Source organism: Varanus komodoensis, unplaced genomic scaffold, assembly GCF_004798865.1.
Source record: "Varanus komodoensis strain SLA01 unplaced genomic scaffold, ASM479886v1 scaffold20_1, whole genome shotgun sequence".
In the NCBI taxonomy this organism is placed as follows: Eukaryota; Metazoa; Chordata; class Lepidosauria; order Squamata; family Varanidae; genus Varanus; species Varanus komodoensis.
In genome coordinates, this window is record NW_025335587.1 from 9,097,356 (window position 1) to 9,119,395 (window position 22,040).

Consider the following 22,040-nt stretch of genomic DNA (forward strand, 5'->3'; position numbering starts at 1 on the left):
GTCTGACCCCCGGCTCCAGCTGGCTCTGCTCATGACATGCCCACCATTTGTTGTTGCCCTTTCCTCCAGGTGCTGTATTGGTCAGCTGTCTGGAATGACTTTTATGTCACTTTCCAATGCTGAATTATCACTGAAAAATGATAATCATTATTATGCACCAATCATTAATATGATTATTATTTTCTATGTATTTGACACAGGGCCTTATGCTGCAATAAATATTGACATTTTTGTGCCCTTTGATATGTTGTATTTGCTGTAACAGACTAAGGATGCAATCCTGTATACACATACGTATACCTGGCTGGAAGTATTCTCATGACCCCTGTAGGACTTACCTTTAAGATACATGGACAGGACTGCATGCAGCGAAACTATCCCTCTAGAATGTATCATTACCTTCTCCCTCAATGTTTATTTTATTGGCTTGCATGCACAAGCTTTGAAAGGAAAATATACTTACTGCCAGGATTGGTGGAAAGTGCACTGAAAAGCATTAGCATTGGCTATTTTTACCCTTCATACCATTTTTAATGATACCTTATTTAAAATGCAACTATGCTTTAAAAAAGACTCTTAGAGAATACTGATCTGTACCTCTGAATGAAAAAAAATAATGTAAGGTAAAGCTCAGGTGCAATTTGATACTATCATAAACTCACAGGAAAGGTGATCTTTATCATTTTCATTCTATGGTGTTTGTATATTTTATCTTTCTTGGTTGCTCTGCAGTTTTATTTTGAAGCAGTAGATGACACAAACTGTCTCACTCAATCCAACATACTCCCAAGTTTGTTACCCTGACATAAAAATTCCAATGTTATTTCTATGAGTAAACCAAATCAAAACGGGGGGAAAAAACCAATCCTCATTATACTCTTTCACTCCCTTTTTTCTTGCTTCTAGCTCTTTCTTCGGAGTTAATAAGAGTATAATAAATTTACAAGTAATGTTTAACTTTTGGTTACTTTTTAATTTGTAATTACGTTCCTCATAAAACAGATAAACAACCAGATCTTGTATGGGAGAAGTCACCAGAATGCTTCTGCGATAATCAAAAGTGCACCATCAAAGGTCAAACTGGTATTTATACGGTAAGTCATTAACAATTGCACTCATCATGTCAGTAATTAATAGCCTGAACCAGGAGGTACAAATTAAGAGAGATTCAATTTCAAAATAAAATTGAAGACTGCTAAAAAATTTCCAGGGGAAATTTTAAGTGGCTTGTGATTTGCTACGTATTTTCTTTGATTTTAGTATAAGCTTTCTCATTATGATGTTTCCCTCAACTGAATCACCTGAAATGCAAAATGTTTTTAATGTTTTACTTTCAGATGTTAGTGGTTATAAAAAGCTACTCTATTCCGTTCATATCTTCAGGCAGGGCATCAAAATAATCAGACACATTCTCTTCTTTTTTTCTATGGGTGGTATGACTATGAGAGCAGGAAATCCTCTTTACTAACTAAAGTCTGGTTTGTCATGATTGTTGGGAGTAAGAAGGATACTACCTTGGGCAATAATTCTCATGGGCTGCTGGCTGCCTCTCAGAATTGTCAGAACCAGAAACTGCAGGAGATTGCAGTAAAAGTGCAGAGGATGGGCTTGGTCATGATTCTGAGATGAGGGAGGAGAGTGTAATTATCTCAAGGCCAGATGCTTCACTGAGCCAGGCAGTTCCTGAGAATGGCCAAGATGTGCAGTCATTGGGAGGGACCTCTGAGAATGAGGAATTCTCAGATGCAGACCAAGCCCACCCCTCTGCGCTTGACCCCGTGGATCAACTGAATGAGCAGCATGTGGAGGGCACGTTCATTTTCAGAAGGCCCCTCCTGAAGGGGTGGGGGCCAGGAATGTTCATAAGGAGAGTTCCTGGAGGTAAACTCGAGATTGGGTTCAACAAATGGCTCTGGCATGCTCAGGGATCCGTTCTGGGTGATTTGTAGTTGGAACCAGTAAAGGACATTTTGCAAGGAAAACGGTCTGTGTCTGGTGATTGTTTGAAGAAGAAACCTCAGTTTACAACAATAATAAACTCTACAATGGTATATGCCTTGTCTGTGTTAAAGATGAGGAAGTACGTATGAATACGTCAGTTCTACTACGAAAAATAATTATTGAAACCAAAACCATCTCTTCCTTTGTTTCAGAGCCAGGCTCCCCAACCTGTGGGAACAGGCTGAGGTGCCCCCAAGCTATTTTCCTGCACTACAAGTGCGCCTGGAGCCAGGGAAAGCCAAGGAGAGGGAGTTATGAAGACGAAGAGCCAGAGAATGTGGGGTAGGGAGAAAAAATAAAGAAGAGGAGCTAGAGAGAGATAACAGTTAAAGAGATAGTCAGAAGAAGTGGAGGGGAGAGAGGGGAAGCCAGATAGAGAGAAGCCAGTGTAGTAGTACATACGTACATACAGTTCACATTCATGTACGTGCAGAAACATACATAAGGGGGACATTCTCAACATTTATGCCATGCACCCACCCCATTACATCAGCCAGTTTGTGGTGTTGTCCCAGACACTTAGTCAAAATGCCAAATGTGCCACAAAGTGTAGAAGATTAATATCAGTACTGCTAGATAAGTACATGAGCCATTGCACAGCAGCAGTATCACACGCTTACATTGTAGGCAGCAGAAGGAAGTGAAATGAAGGAAGTGTTGCAAAGATACACAAGTGGGAGCTCCAGTGTGGTGCCTGTGGATGCCAGTGTGCCCCCAGATACCTCTGAGGCTCCCTGCTCCTATTTTTTTGTTATTTCTTCAGGGTTTTGTTATTTTGTATTGTTATTTTAACTAAAACTTTCAAAGTGCTGTCCTCCAGTGCAATTTTTATTTGAGTTTGAATGGGTTTTTTTGGATCTCAGTCCCCGCTTTTGGTTTATGCTTGCTTCTTGAACCACTTACCAGACTGTATGTTGAAGTCCTTGTAGGGATCAGCTACAGAATTAAGCAGGATATGTGCCTTTGGGCTTCTATTCACTTGTTTGCATCCTGGCTGGATATTATAGAATGATTCCTCTTCAAGGAAAACACTTTTATGGCATACATCAGTTACTGCTAAACCTGTTCCTACACAATTGACCTTATGGTTTTCTATTATTTGTACTTTGGTAAGATACTAATATATTTTCCAGTATTTTGAAAACCAAAGTACACTTGCTACTTCTGTATACATCTTTTATGGTATCTCTGTCTTTTAGCCAGAGATGGGGGCTCCTTCTTCCTTAGTCTGAGCTGGGTTAGTATAGTCTGGTGGCCAAGAAACGTCAGCTGTCCTGTGCTTTTGGCTTCTTGGCTAGTGTCACTTGGAAGAAACACAACAGAGGTTATGTTTGGTATCTGTGCCTGATCACTGAGAAGAAAACCTAAATCCGTACTCAATGCACTTGTGTCTATAACTGAAAATATATCTTCAAGTGTAGGTCTGGATCTTAAAAAGTAAGAGAGTGGCTATGGTAGAACAGCAATTATAGTAAAATGAAGAATTAGTTGCTATCCTTGGGAGTGCAAGGCAGTCAGATGAGATTAATGTTCTTGCTTCTGGCTTCCTCATACTTTACCCAACTGCTGAAAATTAAATGTCATGTATAACATCTCACTCTCCATTACTTAATTGCATTGGAAAATGTGTCTGGGGAAAGCTGCTCAGAGTATAGTCATGATAAAATACATGAACTGAATTCAAAATGGATTGGTTTTGATCCTATATTGCAAAAGATTAGATTCTGTCACATCGCATCTACAGAAATTGTTTATGTTTCTGCTTTAATTAAATAAAATTTAATGTAGTCCATAATAAATAGTAGTTAGTTTGTCATGAGAATAGTCTCCCACTCAACTCCAACCTGTTCTTGCTTTGTCCTGATTGTTGAAATTAAATGGTTATGAATTGGGACTCCTTATACTTGAATGCTCCTCAGAGTGAGCATTATGATGGCAGCAAAGGGCAAATGCCTTTTTTTAATGCAGAATGATCCATAACTATTTATTATCTAAATCTTCCAGTTCTAAAACAGCATACTTTTAAGGTAAGAACTAAATAAAAATGATACTCTTAACTGATAAAAGTCAGCAGTGGTAGCAATTGACGATCTGATTATAACCCCAACCAGTATTGTACTTTTCCCTTACATAAAGGGGAAAAAATGTTCCTTACAGAGAAAAGCAAGAAAACATAGTTCAGAAGGAACATAGATGTTTAGAAGGAACAGCAAAAAGTAGCTTGCAACAAAGACTCCAGCCAGGATCCCATCCCTTAGTGTTATGATATAAACCATGGGTCCTCAAACTACGGTCTGGGGGCCGGATCTGGCCCGCCATGCCCATTTGGACCCGCCGTGTGTGAGCCCGTTGCTGCCCACCTTGTCCCACACGCAGGGAGATAGCAGTTAGCTTGCTCGGAGAAAACAATCTCCAAGCGAGCAAGCCACTGCCTTGTGCGCATGCCTTGCGGCGCATGCCCACCCCACCTCCCCAAGCCTCCGCTCGCTGCGCCCCGCCACATGCCCTGCCTCTGCCTCAGCGTGCGCACCTGCATGTGCTGCCCCCGCCCCTCACCAGCCCGCGTGCACCACCAGCACCGCCTTTCCGGCCCACGCCCAACACTGGCACCTTTCAACTGGCCCCCTGCTGAGAATGTTTGAGGACCCCTGATATAAACTGTTAGTTATCATGTCATATGGATTCTCTCTGTTGGCTTCTAGTGAGTCATGCTGTTGTAATGCAGAGGCACCACAAGACAATATGGCAGCCATGCTGTACTATACATTAAAACCATCCACATTTTGTCAAGTCCTGTTGCTACTTCACTGCTGCTGCTTTTTTCTTCACCTGAATCTCAGACTTTTAATGTTAAGCCAACCCTCACTTTTCTCCCCTAGTTTCCATTTGAATGTACTTATCACTGTATAACACACTAACATACAAGGATAAAGAAATCTGGCATCTACATTTAGTGTGGGTGTGAACCACTCTGACACATTTTTCACCTTCAATTAACATCCTAATTTTCTCCTATATCTTCCTGACTGGTGTTTATAGAAAGATGGGAAGTTTTACTCCCAGTGATAAGGCTCTTTCAGCTGAAGAACCAAATTCCATTTCAGAGAAGCTCTCAAGAGCTGCATTCAAGGGAAGGGCCAAAAGCAAAAGGAGTGGGAACAGATACAAAAACATAATAGCATATTTTACATTAAAGCTCTTGCTGCCAATAGCTAAGCCTTAGAATAGACACTTCAAGCTTTTAGAATGGTGTGGGAGAAACATCCCCAAATTTCCTAAAAGCTGGAAAACCACCAAATTATCATCGGAATGATCCAAGGAATTCTTGGAGACCATACTGAGAGCCTGTTAAGGATGGATTTATTGTGTTTCTGGACCTCTGCCTTATTCAGACACATTAAACAAAGGCAGGTGTTACCTATAAGCATTCTTCCACCACACTTGGCTGTGCTTTCCTCATTACCTCTCACTGATGCTACCAGTAATTTCTGCTAGGTTCTATCCCAGCTGTTCTGCCAGGGCCACAAACATAGGCAAATTTCTGTCTTCCAAATCTGGTTAATTGTAAGCTGGGAGTGTATCTGGATAGAGGCTGCTTGACTTCTAGCACCAATATCCCATTTTTTCTTGTTGACAGTGTGGCATCAGACTCCAAAATGTATTGGAAATACTTAGCAATCTCAAGAGCTTTAATGAAATGATTTAATGAAAAGACTAGAAGCCGTTCTAGAAGTCTTAGTATGACTAATTAGTAACTGCCCTTATGCATATCCTATGCAGAAAGCACTTCTATCAGGGATAAGCTTGAAAGTTGCCTCAAGTTCATAATGTACTTGTCTAGCATGTAAAAAATATGATGTGTACACAGCTGACCATTGTTTTTTTAAACAAACTTGCAAACTTAAAGGCACATTTTTGCACTGATTTTAATGTCATATGTCAAAGCATATGGAATGCTCATATGAGATATTTAGCATTCCATATGAAAGGAATGTTTTATAGATATCTGAAGTCCCTTATAAAGTCACTTGTATCTAAATTTACCTGGGTACCATTGTTATGAAAGTTAAAGTTGGGTGGTCCTAGTCAACAGTTTAGTCATGGTATTGCAGATACTTTACAGGTTGTGCAACCTATGAACAAGCTGCTTAGAGGTCTTCCACTTGTTCCTGGACCCTTTCCCATTCTGTCTTCTGAAATCAGCTAAGGATTGGTTGGCTGTGGTTTGGATATTTAGGGCCTAGAGATACTGAATTCTTCCTTGATGTGATGGTTCGGTCCTCAGTGTTTTAAAGGAACCACTGGGGAGATTTTTAGTGAAGAAACACAATCTATATAATATGTTTTCACATAATTATTGCTTGCTGTGTAAGCTGCCATTCTTGGATAAATTAGTGATGGTGGAAGCTTCTCAAGATTTTTTTCAGTCAAGTTTCAGGCCTCTTATGAGATGAGGAAAAACCCTTTGGATGACTTACACTGGTGAACGGACAGACAAGGGCAATCCTATTGGTTTTCTTGAACCTCTCAGCAACTATGATACCCTCTGGGTTGCTTATCTTACTTGACATCTAGGAAGCATAGTGCATGATGACCTTGGCTTTGCTTGTAAGAGAGGTCTAGCACACTTGTTCAACTCCATGTACCAACTCTGTGGTACTAGTGTACCACAAGGCTTCATTGTGCCCTGTGTGCTTCTTTAACATTTACATGAAAACCACTAGTAGAAGTCATCCTGAAGCTTGGCCTGAAGTATCCTCAGCTTTCTGATGGTACTTAAGTGTACCTCTATATTCAGGATTATCATGGGTTGGTTGTGAAACTCTTGAACAACTTCTAGAGCTTGTTCTGGATGAATGAAGGAGAACAGGACACTGATTGCTCTAGTTGCAACTGAGATGGTGTTGCACTTTGATTTGTTGCTAACTGGAGAAGCTATGGTAGCCAGGAGCTTTGGCTCCTATTGGGAACATCTTGCTTCAGTAATTCAAATACTAGTGATGTCTAGGTTTACATTACAGGAAGACAAATTTGGGTGGAAGATACTAACCACCAGAGCAACTACAGCAGAAGAAACTGCCTAGGGTGGTAGAAGGCTCTCCTTTACTGAAGCAGCCATTCATCAGGGCCATCGAGCAAGGGGATGGGTGGGGATCTTAATGTCCCATTTCAACTGGGCATGTGCATATTCACATACTTATATAAATCTGCTTGACAGGGACAATTCACACTTCAGTTGGAAATACGAAAGCATTTTTATTAACTGATTTTCTCCCAGATGTCACAAAATAATTATAAAGTCAAGTGACATAACTTTCATCTGTGAATTTGCCTTTTGATACAGTATTTCTTGGAATTATAAGACTGAAACAACTGGTTGCATATGTGGGTTGAATTTTTTACTTTTTTTTACTGTAATTAAAACATGGTGTTTGGATCCCCTTATTTTGCTTGTGTTATCAAAGGTGATTGTTGTCATTCAAGCTAAAATGGATTGTTTTATATAGTGTTCTCCCCTCTCTCTGCAGGCCGTCATGCTGTACTGAAGGGAGACTCCTACCCATGTGAGAGTGGGGCAGAAAAATATAGTACCAGGCCTGCCGCACATGCAAACCTCACACTACAAAGTCCTTTTGCTGCCAAATTCAGAAAGATAACATGCTTAAATTATAGAATTCTGAAATATTTTTTTGCTATCAGATCTTCCCAGGACAGACTTCATCAAGTGCTGCAAATATTTTATGCTGACTTCCTTAGTACTTGTGCTAATTATATTATTTTTAAAACCCAGCAACTAATGACTGGCAGAACTTAAACTGGCAGCAGACAAAAATTACTTGGGTTTGTGGTACTGTTAGATATGCTGATTAATTCTCACCAGCAAAAGCTACATCATAATTGGCTTGTCTGGTTGGGAAAACAAAAGGAACTACAAAACATGCTCTCTACTGTTAGAAGAGAGAAAAGATGCTTAGAAAGTGAAGTACAACTGAATGTCATGTACCGTTACATATTATACAGGGCTTTTAGTTATCTGTGGTGTACGTCTGAGGCATGATATGATATCACTCTATAGGTTCCTCAAAGCCTGTCACAACGAGGAAGGTCAAGGTCTCTTCTTGGTGATACCAAAGTACAGGACACAGAATAATCAATTTAAGTTGCAACAACCCAGATTCATGCTAGATACCAGGAAAAGTTTCCTCACTGTCAGAGCAATATCTTGTGTGATGGTGTAAATGAGTGTTCTGCAACAGCAGGGGCTTGGACCCAGTGGCCTTCAGGGCTGCTTCCAACTCTACTATTCTATGATTCTCTGAAATAGTTGCCCCTTCAGATCACAGACCTGACAATCAGGAAGAATTCGTTATGATCAACAACTTTTCCCTCACCTTCACACTGGTTTTGTGTGCCTTTTTCTGGTTCCTATTCAACTTTCCTTTCCATCTACCTCAAAGCCATATCATTCAGCTATGCAACTCATTATAGAAACTCCCCCCCCACCCCCCCCCCCCCCCCATACTCTTTCCCGTCTCCTTTCTGGGAAGCCTCATAGTTAGGTATATAATGGCTGTTTGTTATACATTACAATAAATGCTGCATTTTCTTGTGAAGGCACTCCTGTATCCAAATGTTCTTCTTTGTGGTCTCTGTGTAATCACACATGGGCTTTTCTGTGGAGCACAAGGCCTCTATTGGAGAAACTTCCAAAGCTGGGTGCTATAGAGTAGGCAGGAGCCCACCCCCCAATCCAAGTAGCATAAAGGAGGACTCCCACCCAGTCCCCCAGTTCCTTTTCGACCGCGCTTGAGTTGCTTCGCCAATTGGACCTTGCATTCAATCTCACCTGTTTTGCAATCTTCTTTTATCTCTTCTTCTCCACTACAAAAAAAAAAAAAAACTTACCCTTTTCCATCCTTGCTCAGAAAGGGGGCCCGTCGCCTCTCTCTTCCCTCCTCTCTACTTCTTCCCTGCAGAGAATTAAGAAGCTCTCTTCCTTCCTCTCCCTCTTGCTCCCTTTCAAGCCAGATGGCCAGCCTGGATGCCCACCACAGATGGCCACTCCAAATGCCTTCTCTGCCAGGCATTTAAGAAGCAGACCACTGGCAGAGGGCCACCCGGCTCCAGCAGGCGCTCTGGCAGAGAGCCCTTGCCATCCCCACTCAGGGAGCTCCCAAGCCAGGAAAGGCCAGGAAGAGACCCACCTCTCCAGAAGAGGATCCCTCTGGAAACACAGCTACCTTGAAGAAGAAGAGAAACCACGCCGTGAAGGAACCTGCTCCCCCCGCCCCATCACTGGAGCTCACCCAGGAGCACCTGCGGGCACCAGACCCAGAGGTCCCTCTGGATGTGACCGCTGCAATCCCAGGCACAGATTCCCCAGAGGCGCGCCCCACCTCAGTGGCCAGGAAGCAGCTCCCCATGCCTGAGACCCCATCGACATGAAGCCTGCCCTCTGTGCTGGCCGCAGAGGCTGCTCACATCTATGCTGGCTGCGGACCCTAGCATTCTCCATCTGGCACTGGTGCATAGAGGGTGCATCACCATCACAGCCATCCATGTTGCAGGACACTTAGACACCATGGCAGACTCTCTGAGCCACCCCTCGCACACGAGTGGGAACTGAAGGCCTCCGTCTTTTGCACACTTTGTGAGGAATGGAGGCACCCCAAGTGGACCTCTTCAACACCATCACAAATTCCAGATGCGACCAATTCTGCTCCAGGATGGGACAAGGCAGGGGGTCCATGGGGGATGCCTTTCTCCTCAAGTGGGAGGGGGTCCTCTTCTACGTCTTCCCTCCCTTCCCTCTGATAACCAGGGTGCTATCCAAACTCCAGAAAAATGGGGTCAACTGCATCATGGTCATCCCCTGATGGCTGAGAATGCCCTGGCTCCCCCTCCTTCTCCGCCTGTCCAAGCAGACATTCAGCCACCTCCTCCTCCAGCACAACCTCTTGTTACAGGACGGAGCAGAGTCCTACTCCTCGACACCAGGACTCTCTGCCTGACAGCTTGGAGGATCGCTCCATGAGTGACCTTTATGGTGCCTGCCCACCAGCAGTTGCCTCCATCCTGCAGGCTGCTCTCATGCCCTCCACCTGCCAATCCTACCTAGCAAAATGGGAAGCCTTCACTGTTTCCATAGGGCCTCTGCCACGATTAAGCACATTCTGGACTACCTACAGATCTACAGACCCACCTTGCCGCGGGCATTTCCCCCTCCTCCCTAAGGGTTCACCTGGCAGCCTTTTCACACTTTCACCCCCCCCCCTTCCAGGGGTCCTCTCTTCACCCACCCCCAGCACCCAGCTTCCTCAAGGGCCTCCAAAAGATCGCCAGCCCAGTCTTGCCCCACACTCCCTCCTGGACCCTTTCTGTGGTTCTACAATCCATCACAAGGAGGCCCTTTGAACCCATGGCTATGTCAGACCTCTGCCTTCTCTCCTGGAAAGCTGTGTTTCTCATAGCCATCGTGTGCCCCTGCCATGCCCTGCAGATTGACGCCTCCTTCTAGGCGTTCCACAGGGATTAGGTTGTCCTTTGCCTTGACCCACTCTTTGCTCCCATGGTGACCTCTCCCTTCCATGTCAAGGAGGACCTTGTTCTTCCCGCCTTCTTCCCCAACCTTTCTCTCCTCCACCTCCTCAATGCCAGGAGGGCCTTGCCTTCTGCAGGGCTCAAACTATGCCACTCTGAGCTCCTCTTCATGTGCTACAAGGGCCCCAAGGTGGAGGAACTGTCTCCACCCAGGAACTATCAAGCTGGGTCTCCAGCACCACCTTTCTTGCCTACAAAATGGCAAAGATTCCCCTCCGTGACTGCCTGCGCTCCCACTCCACCCATGCACAAGCTGCATCCACTTTGCTCCTGGTTGGCATCACTCCAAGAGGTCTGCAAGGCTGCCATGTGGTCTACGCCCTCAACCTTCATCTGTCACCACCAGCTGGACATCTGTGGCAGACAGGGCTGTACATTTGGGAGGATGGTGCTCTCTGTGCTTCTCTGGTGATGACAGCCCCCTCCTCCAGGATGGTAAGTTTGCTAGTTGTCCATGTGTGTGATGCACAGAGACCATGAAGAAGAAAGGCAGGTTGCTTACATGTAACTGTCAATCTTCAAGTGGTTATCTGTGCATTCACACAACCCGCCCTCCATCCCATGGACTATCGTCAGCATGTCACCCTGTGCTGACTTGGGCAGGATGCAGTCACCTGTGTGTCCTTTACAGGTTCCCTTGGATCCCTTGCATGCCTGGGGCAGCGTCTTCAAGTGATTGAGGGACTGGGTGGGAGCCCCCTGCCCCTTATGCTACCTAGACAGGGGCGGGGCTGGGCTCCTGCCCACTCCATGGTGCCAAGCTTTGGAAGTTTCTCTGATCGAGGCTTTGCACTCCGTGGCAAAGCCCATGTGTGTGAATGCACAGATGACCACTCAAAGAATGACAGTTACAGGTAAGCAACCTCCCTAAGCTATCATGATTTTAGCATGCTTGGCAGCAGGATGATTGGCTAGCATGCTACTCTGAGCAAGCTCTGCTGACCTGCCAGAGTCACTGTCACATAGGGCAATTCTCCTGGCACAATTTATGAGTTACATTCTCCCAAGCATCTGTATTCTAGATGCAGACTTGTTCAGGGACAGGTAAGCATGGTAACAAATGGATCTCCAGGGTCTCAGGGTTTTCCACATTACCTGGTTTCTGAGAGTCTTTAAACTCAAAGAGCCACATGTGGCTCACAAGCCTTGGCCACCCCTGGTATATATAGTCTGCATGTACACATGGCATACTCTCCTTTATCAGAAATGGGGTTTTCTATTGGCTCATCCACACTGATGACTTTTTGTTTTTTACCCCTTTAAGCGTGTTGTGTGTTTTATTCCTTTATTTGTTGTAAGTGTGCATGTGTGTATTTTAATATTATACACAAACGGGGGTGGAGGGAGTACCTTTCTACATGATTCTTACAGCTACTCAGTATATAATACATTTCAGACATAACAGGTGGGAACCAGCAATAAACAGTATATTATTATCATCATCGTTATTTCTATTCTGTCCCATTGCTGGAGCTATGGTATTTTGCAACAATCCATAAAATAGATTAATAGAATACAAAAGCAATTCATAAAAACAGTGAAACTGTCAAATGTTTAAAACGCCTAAAATAAACAGCAAAGACTGCTTCTGTAAAAACACATGGATGGGAAATCCCTCCATGCCTCTGGGTATCCAAGTAAGTCTTTAAAAGTCAGTTTAACCTCACTCTGTAAAGATGACAAGCCTGGTGCCAGGCAGGCCACAGTTGGGAGGCTATTCCATAGATGAGGGCCCACCACAGAGAGCCCTCCCCCTTGTTGCCCTCCTCTGAATCTCACAGTTGGCGCTGAAGGAAGGACTCAGAGCTTGAACATAGTGTCTGGATACTCTGACAGGCATTGTGGTCCGAAGCCATGTAAAGCTTTCTGCCCAGTCTCTTATCATGGTTAGGATCTGCAAAAGAGTAGCCAAGCTAGTTCAGAAGATTCACAACAGGGGAGCAAGATTCACAACATCCAAATTTATAGCACTATTCTGGAGTTTGCAAAAAGGAAGAGTGATTTAAGGATGAAAGAAATCCTTTCCCACCCTCTTGAAGCTTTCCCTTATTATGCTATGTAATGTCGAAGTGTTCAGGTGCATGGCTGGCATGAAGTTACCAGAGAGTAAGAAAACAACTTTTCTCTTTTCCCCCCACTTTATTCCCTTGTGAAACCTTCTATAGTATGGGGCGAAAAAACTATGATGATAATTGTGATAACTTTGAAATGGGTTTAACTGCAGAATTTGTATCTATCCAACCCTAAGGCATCCAGGATACCGTAAGCTGTTAGGCACCAAATCAAGCTAGTTGCCTCCCTTGCATTTCCATTTTCTTTTTCAAGCCTCAACTTTCTGTGGCTCAAGAAACCTCTGTTTTGCATAGATTTGGGAAGCCCTAAGCATCAGTCATTCCATTTTTAGAAATCATTTTTCCTTTGAATATACAACTAATTATTTTCCTTTGGAGTTATAACCTGCATTGCCTCAAGTGCAGTACCACTGACTCCTTGTGGGAAGGCTTCACCTCTAAGCCGATAAAAGAAGGATCACTCAAGCTTGGCACGGGGTGAAATGATGATACAGCAATATTCTGAAAAAGCGGGAAAGAGCACTGAATGCAGTGTTAATATTGAAACAGTAGTTATCATACAGGAGAGTGATTAAAAACTTAATCATCTAAGCATTACAGCAGACAGCAATATTGAGAGCACAGTTGAAAGTGAACATCGGCAGCAATGGAAACAGGAATCTGTGCATCCAGTAAAGCTTGTTGAAACAGGAAGAGCCAACAGTGCACTGGCAGCACCTGAAAGGAGACAGCCCTAGTCTGACCATAAGCGTGTTGTGTTAACTGCATGCAATTTAAGACTGCAGCTCACCATATAATGGGCCATTTCCAGTGTGGTCCTCTGTGCTAATCATTTTGTCAGTTTCCTGCTCTAAGCAAACTGAATGGACAAAAATATATTCTTCAGTCTGGTTTCTAAATGCCTAATATTTTAACAGGGATTAGGTCTTTGGTTCTGCTCAATGTGCAAAAGGTATCAGCTTTGACAAAGCAATAAATGAAGCAAAACAGGTCTCGATCTGGCCAGCACAGTGGGTGGGGACAGCCTGGGAGCTCTTGGCCCCCTGATGGCCCATGAGGAAAAGAAGGTTCTAAGTGAATAACGAAACATAGTAATGAATAACGAAACATAGAAAGAAAAAGAAAAGAAAGAATGTATTTGAGAGGATATTTCGCAGCTTGTCTAATGTATCAATTACCTCTTTCTCTTTTGTTTTTCAGCAACGATGATGCAGTTAACCAGATGGCTGTGGCTCCTTTCCCATTACCCTCTAGCTCCCAGTCTTCCACTGAAGTAAGTTTTTTTTAATGTCTCCTAAATGGAAACAATTAATCATAATTAGCAGGTTAATATAAACCCAGACATTCATCTAATTAAACTCTGAGCTGTATGTGTGGAACTGAGCAGAACATGAATTTTCCCTCATTATAAAATAGCCGGTATGGCACAAAGTGTACAGATCACTTTGCTTCGGGGGGTAGTTTGCTAAATAGGTAATAGACTTAACATTTGCACAGTTTAAATGAGAATCATGCAAGATAGTGCTGCACTAGACTGAACACCTGATGCCTGCAGAATGTTGTCACCTCCCAGGGCTCACTGAGGCTTTCACAATTCCTTGGGGTAGCCTCTCAGCATCTTGCCATATCCTGCTTGGGGGGTGGGGGGAGTTCTGCCTGTTCCCCAGACTGGAGCTCTGGTGAGCTATGTGCTCACTGTCTTTTTTTACGTGTACCTTTGTTACAAATCTTCTCTGTTCTCCCCCCTTCCTTTCCTTCAGGGAAGTGGGCATGGAGTGCTTATGGTGGCCAAGGAGACCTTGGTTTTCATGCTTTGTCAACAGGACAGTACAGCAAGGCTGGAGCTTTTCAGCAGGGCTGACCTGCTGGCCCAGGCACCAGTTGACAGCCTGCAGCCTCACATGTTCTCACTGACAGCCTGGAGGCAGAGCATCAATAGTAGGGCAACTAGGCTGTTGCCAGCAGCCCTTTCCACTCTCCTGACCTGATATAAACCTTTTACTAATTAGATGTATTCCAACATTTAGAAAGCATTCCCGTGTTAAATACAAGGGAAGGAATCCCAAAGAAGGGCAGCTTCATGGTATCCAGGATTTGCTACAAACAGGCCCATCAAAAAAGCTGAGCACAGACACCCTGAAATGTGAGGCAGCAGCCCAAAATAATGTTTGGGGCTGTAGGAGTGGAGTGGGCCTGTTTTCCCTTCCCTGTATTCGCAGATTCCCACAAGTGGCAATTTTGTTGACTCTTCCAACAACCTTAGGTGTCCTACATGCAAATTAAACTGGATTCTTACAGCATGTCTGGCAGCAGCCCCTTGGATTTTTCCTCCTCATCGCCACGACAACCTACTTGTTCACCTGCCTCTCACTCCAGCCCACACAGTGATGATGGTGAAAAATGTTGTTGCAGATGGCAGTGCCTACTTGTGACTGGCTCTTTGCCTTCAAATGTTTGCAAGCAAATGGCCAGGAAGAAGTTGAGGAATGAGAATGGCTGGTAGCAATGCTGGTGAGAAGGCAGCGTCACAGAGGGAGAGGACACATTGAGAGTGCCCTACCAAGAGGCCCTACAAATCCATGAAGTGCAATAAACAATGTACTGTCAAATCCTAAAATGACTGACTTTTTAAAGCCATAAAAAGCCTGGGGGAAAAGGCTCCTACAAAGCTTGAGCAGGGAGGGAGCTTCCGAAGCCCTTCAAGAACTAAAAAATAAAAAACCATGTGGCACCAGAAATGCTTCACTCTCCACTCTTGGCAGGCCAAGCTGGGAGGCAATTCCTGGAAACTTTACTGTGAAGGGTGTTTTCCTCCCTCCCATTCGCCGAGGAGCCTTTTTTGCATTAAGATTTCAATTAATGTCTTCGCATTGCAAGAACAATCTGAAGAAACTTTTGGCGTCATGTGCTCCCCATCACTCCTCCATCAAAAGCCTTTCCTGCTTCCATTAGCTCTCATCCATAGACAGAAACAAATTCTTGTGTTACAGGTTTGTTACAGACCTTTAGCTGTCCCAAAGATGGACTTCAGTTATCTGGCTAGTGGCCACAGCTTTAGGAAGCAGAAATGAACGCAAAGCTGGAACTTTCCCATTGTTTTCTTTGGAAAAGAGGCAGTTAATGTTAGCGGTTAATCAAAGATAGACTGGACATTCACATGGTAGGCATGTCATAAGCAGAGCCGGCTGGAGCTGAGGGGTCAGACTAGATGGCCTGGGAGGCCCTTCTGACTTACTCTGTTTCTATGTTAACTCCATGCTTAGAAATGGTGAAGGATGCTGCAGTTGTCTCTAAGTGGCTACCATTAAAACAAGTGTGGCATTTCTCTACTTTCTCTTTTCTCAGGTGCTTTGCATTGCAAGCAATCACCTTTAAAAGTGTCCTCAGACTGTATGAATAGAAAAGGTATAAATAAAGCTTCATAAAACATATGATACTCAGAGAGATGCTGTGTATGGATTGAAGGTTCTTTTCAATAGAAAGGTTCTCGATGCATTACACTAAAACTTTCGGAAGGTTTCCACCTTCCCAACAAACAGGTGGTTAAAATCTTCAGTGTTGACATAATAGGACATTGTTATGTGAGACAAGTTTATTTTATTTCTTAGTTCCTTGATTTGCTGTATCATGCATTCAAAGTAGTAATTTCTCTGTTCAGTAGAAGCCTTTTTCAACTTAAGTGCCATTATAGTTGCAAGAAGTATGTCCTCAAATTAGTCTTACTTTCAAGCGCCTGCTGAACATGCTGGTTTGCTGGCTTCAAAAAAGAACTTTGTATTCTTATTTACTAATAGTGCTGTGACAGATGAAACACTGCTGGGTTTCCAATTTTCATCAATACAATCTTACTCTTAAAGTAAAATTGTGTGGCATAGTAGCAGAGAGCCCAACTGGTACTGAATGGGGAAACTTGTATATGAATGATATTTTCTCGGGGCACACTTTCGGTATTTCAATTACTCATATAACTTACAAACAAATGTGCTGAAAAGGTCCAAGGACAAGTTTTCTCTCAAAAAAGGATGAATGGCATTTTGATCATGAAACCAAACTTTGCTCATAATCTGCTAATCATAGAGAGATAGAGTGGCAGAACCTGGACAGATAATACCAAACCCTAGTCTTCTTGATTACAAAAGTCTGTGGTGGCTCTTCTGCCTCTGATTTCTGATATTTCACCAAGCATTTCTGGTAATTCTCTATTCTGAACCGTAAGGTCTGTAAACATGAGGGTGCATGTAATATAAAAGTTTAGATCTTAGGATGTTGAAAGTTAATATTCACATTAAGGTGTTATTTCAGCAGCACCAAATATATAGCAAATATATCAGAGAATTAATTACTTGCAGGTTTTAAGAAACAAAATTAAGCATTTGCAATTTGAATATCTTTAAACAAGGCACATTAATCCTTATTCAAGAAACCTCATTATAAGCACATCCCACTTTGAAAGTATTTTCCCTGCATTCACAGTAACCAGCTTAGTTAATTGGAGTTGTTACTATATTCCTGGAGGATGGAATCCGGCCTTGATTGGCCTTACACTAAATAGCATTTCCCCCAGTCTGTCCTGCTGTAACTAGATGTATGATCCACTGGTTGCATTCACACATCATGCTAAGTCACCCTGTGAATAAGCAATGCAGTGCAGATTGTTTGTGGGATTTTCTACAGAGTGGTCAGCAAATGATAGGACTGACTGTGACTTGTTCTACCCCTGCTTCAACCTTGGTTCTCTTTGTTCAATTCCCCATTTTATTGCTTCCCATTTTTGTTCCTGCTTTTTAAAAATTCGTCAGAGCCTCAAAATTGCACAAGTGGGGTTATTTAAAAAGTAAGGTATCCAGAAAATTGCACAATTGTGTTTGCAATGTTATTATTATTGTTGTCAGTTTTTCACCAGTGTGCTTTCAGGGCTGTCTGATATGTGAAGTCTTGCTTGGAAAATTTTTCTTGTATGTTTCAACTGTAAAGGGAAGTGGGTAGGTGGAGCAGGTAACATACTTGGAAACTGAGCGGTGAGACTACACTTAGACTAATTTGTACACAGTTGCCAGAAACCATTTGCTAAGTTGTCAGTTGAAAAGAACCGGAAAAACTGGAGAAAGTGGCACAAATAGACACATGGAACATTAGCTTTTGCTATTCCTACCAAGCAGCTCACCAGCCAGTCCCCACATCCCAGGATGAAATTGCTGTTCCAGGTTTGGATGATATGCCAGTATTGTAGAGTGAATGACCTCTAGAAAAACCCATGGGTTGTCATGGTAGCCTGTTACTGAAAATAAGCTATCCCAAAAGAAATGGTGTTGGGTTAAATGACACTGCAAGCAATTGTGATAATTTACCTGTGATGAATTGTTGTGTCATGAAAACTTAATCACTGATGAAATGAATCAGAAAGAGATCAGATTTGTTTGGCCATTTCCATCATGTACAGAATTCTACAGTGAACTGACTTAATTATACTGTTAGACCAGTAATTTGTAATTGGTGTATCATTTTAGCCTGCTTGACCATAATGGGCACTGTGGTAAAAATTCAAGAGTACATGTGCTAAATGTTTCATTTTAATGATCAACATGAAACAATATTAACTGTTTCATGTGTCCTAACAGGAAGTAAAGAATATTCTATGGCATCTGGGGATACTTTAGATGTGCAGGCATGTAAGACAGAAAGCAGCAAGACTGACAATTTATCTTCCATATGTAGCTTTTTATCTGGGATCTGCAGCATAGGTCAATTTTAATTTCTCCCCATGTTTCCCCAGTGCTTCAGATAGGGAGGCCACACCTTGTCTGATGTTTGGTGGAACAGTTTCTGTTCTTGATAATCCACAGTAGTCATATTTTTCATTTCTTACAGATTAATACAATGTTGCATAAATTAAACAAGATTATTGGAGAATTCCCCAGAAATGAGAAGGGAAGGACAAAAGTTAATAATTTGTCTCTTTACATTTACCTAGACATCTTTTCTAATTCAAAGAAATGTATCAATGCACACCTTTAAATTAGTTTTTCAAAACCTGTAAATAAATGAAACACAACTTTTCAGGATAGTGCAATCACATTCTTTGCTCCATTCTTGTGCAAAGTTTCCTACACATATATAGATGTGGGTTGAGAAATGTGGTAGAGTTCCTCCAAATCAGAACATGGGAGTTTATATAACCACCAAGTTAATGTTATCATTTAATGAGGTTACACAAAAAATATAAAAGCCAAATGGCCTGGATCCAGACTACTTACCCGTGTTTTAGTGCCATCAAAAGTAGCTGGATTTCAGTGAGTTAAATCTAATTTATTCCATTGATTTCAATGTGACTAAAGTATAACTTAGTTATAGATCTAATCCAAAATTAAACTTTGGATTAAACTTGTAGAAGATAATTTACCTGAAGAGTTTTAGCCACATGTAGCCATGAGCTGCATAGTCTACATGTATGTGACTTGAGCATTGTGCTTTTGATGTGAATTTTAAAAAAGGCTATGATAAAAATCAGTTGGGTTTGAGCATGTCATGTACATCTTTGCACTGTACTTTAATTTTAATTTGTTTTATTAGGATGTCAGTAACAAGGTTGACAAACAAGTGGAAAACCAGCAAGCTATGGCAGAGCAACCTGCAGAAAATGTATGTATATCTATCCCTTTTAGTTTTTTAAAATGTGAAAGCATTCTATGTACTAGTTCTCCTTTAATTTAAAAAGTGTTAATTTTTTAATAGCAACATTTAAACATACTTACAAAAAAGTCAGAAATAGGAATAACAGAATATTATTAACAGAATAGAATAAATAGGAATAACAGAAAGCTATATAAACATGAATGTTATTTTATTTATCAGCACTGTCAGGATTTTAACAGGCCTTTAAATCTTATGCTGAATAATATTTTGCCAGTATGCTTTTTAAATCAAGATGTCTTCAAGCACAGCATGAAAAGTAGGAGGATCATTACTTTTACAGTAGTTAAATGTTGTATTACACATCCTTCATCTATCTGTTTAAACATTTCTTTGTGGTTTAAGCTGCTTATTTGGGTTTCAGAAGATGACTTAACAGTTCATCTACTTTTATTTCTTATTCTCTTTTCATTCCTTCCAGGTCCATAACCAATTAAAGCAATCAAAGTCTTCAACAGTAATCCCCATCAGTTTACATGAGATATCTTTGCCACCTGCATTCTCCTATTCTTCAGAGACAGAATTCACCAGCAGAAGTATGAGCTAATTATCTCCATCTGAGCAATACATACCTATTTCGCATTCATTACTAACTCTTTTTGGATGCTTGTAGCAACAATATTTCTCATTTTTACATTTAAAAAATAGATTAACAAATATAATTATTTGGATATAATTTACTTTGAAAAGCAATTCCTTTTAATATAATGCAAGATAAGGATGCTTTTTCTTCAATGTTGTTATTACAGAAATGTAAGTTGGAATGTTTTTTCTTTTATTTTTTTTCCTCCTTCATTTGGCCTACATGCTGTGGATTTATTGAGCTGTTTGTTACTTTAAGATTGCACTGTCATTAATTCTATTCAGTGTCTTAGATCCTAAGATAACTTAAAGAGGTTGATAGAAAGAAACATTTTCTAGAAGGTAGCTGTGTTATAGTCTTAAAGACTAACACATTCATTCTGGCATCCACTTTCCTGTACAGTAGCAATGGAAGGATAATTGCCTGTCCTAATATAAGTTAACCTAAAAAAAGAAATTCTTCCCAGCAGCTTCTTAAGCTCCATATCACATTGTTCAGGAAGAACCCCAAAGCCTCCAGATAAGGGTTTTGGAAGACACAGGTAACTGCAGGGGAAAGAGGGTATAGAAGGGTTTCTTTGGTTCAGTTGTTTATGTTAACTTTGTCTCTGCCTTGGATCTGGAGTTATCATTTCTATAAAAACTACTGTGGCTTCTGGAGAGCTGCAAGGTACAGAGGGCTCATGAAGTTTGCTAATCATCTGGTAAGAGGGGCTCCAGGAATTTTAATAAGTGTCTGGGCAGGATGGAGGTAGAACTGAAATTCTGTTCATCGGGTTAAAAACAAACACACAGAGAGATTGTATGAAAGTACTTTGCTAGAGGAACACAAGCACAGTAGGAAGAAGGGTCAGTTACACACTTTCCTGTCTGGTGCACTAATGTATATGATGGTACATAAAAAGTCATCCTCTCATTTCAGCTTAAAGTACTATCTCCATATTCCACCACCACATTCTACTGTATGTTAAGACCAAGTTTTGTTGTCAGTGTTCATGTTTAAATTGTACACTGTCCTGAAATCATGACGCAAGCTTGCTGGGTGACTGGGCCAGTCACACACTCTCAGCCTAACCCACCTCGCAGGGTTGTTGTGGTGAGAAGAAAATGGAATGGAGGAGGGCTACATAAGGTGTCTTGGGTCCCTTGCAAAAGGAAAAAAAGACGGGATATAAATGCAGTAATAAAAGGGAAATAATGTATGAACTAAGCTCAGAAATTATAGCCATAATAATTAGGTAATCAAGAAGATACGCTTTAAGGTTTAAAAAACTTGTCACAGCTGATATTGCATGGCTGTGTGAATACATCAGTGTTGTGAGTGAAGAACACACACACTGAGAGAAATGAAAAGCAAAATCTTTACTGGACCTTAAGTGGCAGAAGATCCAGAAGAATGTCTGATGATTTTTTTAATTACTGGCAGCTGTCATGTCATCTGTTCTGAATACTATCAGGAATGAAAATCAAGAAAATGCCTTGCAAAACAGCATCCTTATGGCTGCAGTCTTTGAAGTTTTATTTACTTTAAAATGCATTGAAGTGACTCTAGCTGGCTCCACTGAGGTCAAGAAGACCTCAAGAGTCACTTCAAGGTCTTCATTGCAATTAATCAGAAATTTGTTTTTCCACTTTCAATTAATTTGATGAGGGTGTGCCTATAGAAACAGTCTATTCTGATGCTGCTGTTTTGTGTAATGCAGTGATGGGGAACCTGCAGCCCCATGACATTGTTGAATCACAACTTACATCATTCCTCACCACTGGTCACACGGGCTGCAATTGCTGGGAACTGAAGTCCAACAAGAACTACAGATTCTTTACACCTAGTATAGTACTTGTTTCATTGATTAGTACCTTTTTTCTTTGTTTGCAGGCAGCTTTCCACCTCCTTTGACTGATCCAGCAACATGCCCGATAGTTCCTGGACAAGAAATGGTTATAGAAATATCCAAAGGCCGATCAGGGCTTGGGCTCAGTATTGTAGGAGGGAAAGACACACCACTCGTAAGTTACTTGTTGGCTATTCTTTATACATGCATGCACACACACTGGGAAGTTTTCATGAATCTTACAATTTTAATACAATGAATC

General features: G+C 41.8%; 1 protein-coding gene across 1 annotated transcript in view; it reads left to right on the plus strand.

Moving 5' to 3' along the window:
• The window catches only part of PATJ (PATJ crumbs cell polarity complex component), a 186,254-nt gene that overhangs the window by 125,793 nt on the left and 38,421 nt on the right, over positions 1-22,040 (plus strand). Inside the window, exons 29-33 of the mRNA XM_044430263.1 lie at positions 1,003-1,094; positions 13,875-13,947; positions 19,245-19,313; positions 19,786-19,900; positions 21,823-21,953. Coding sequence (XP_044286198.1) covers positions 1,003-1,094; positions 13,875-13,947; positions 19,245-19,313; positions 19,786-19,900; positions 21,823-21,953 — 480 coding nt within the window. The remainder of the gene's footprint in view (positions 1-1,002; positions 1,095-13,874; positions 13,948-19,244; positions 19,314-19,785; positions 19,901-21,822; positions 21,954-22,040) is intronic.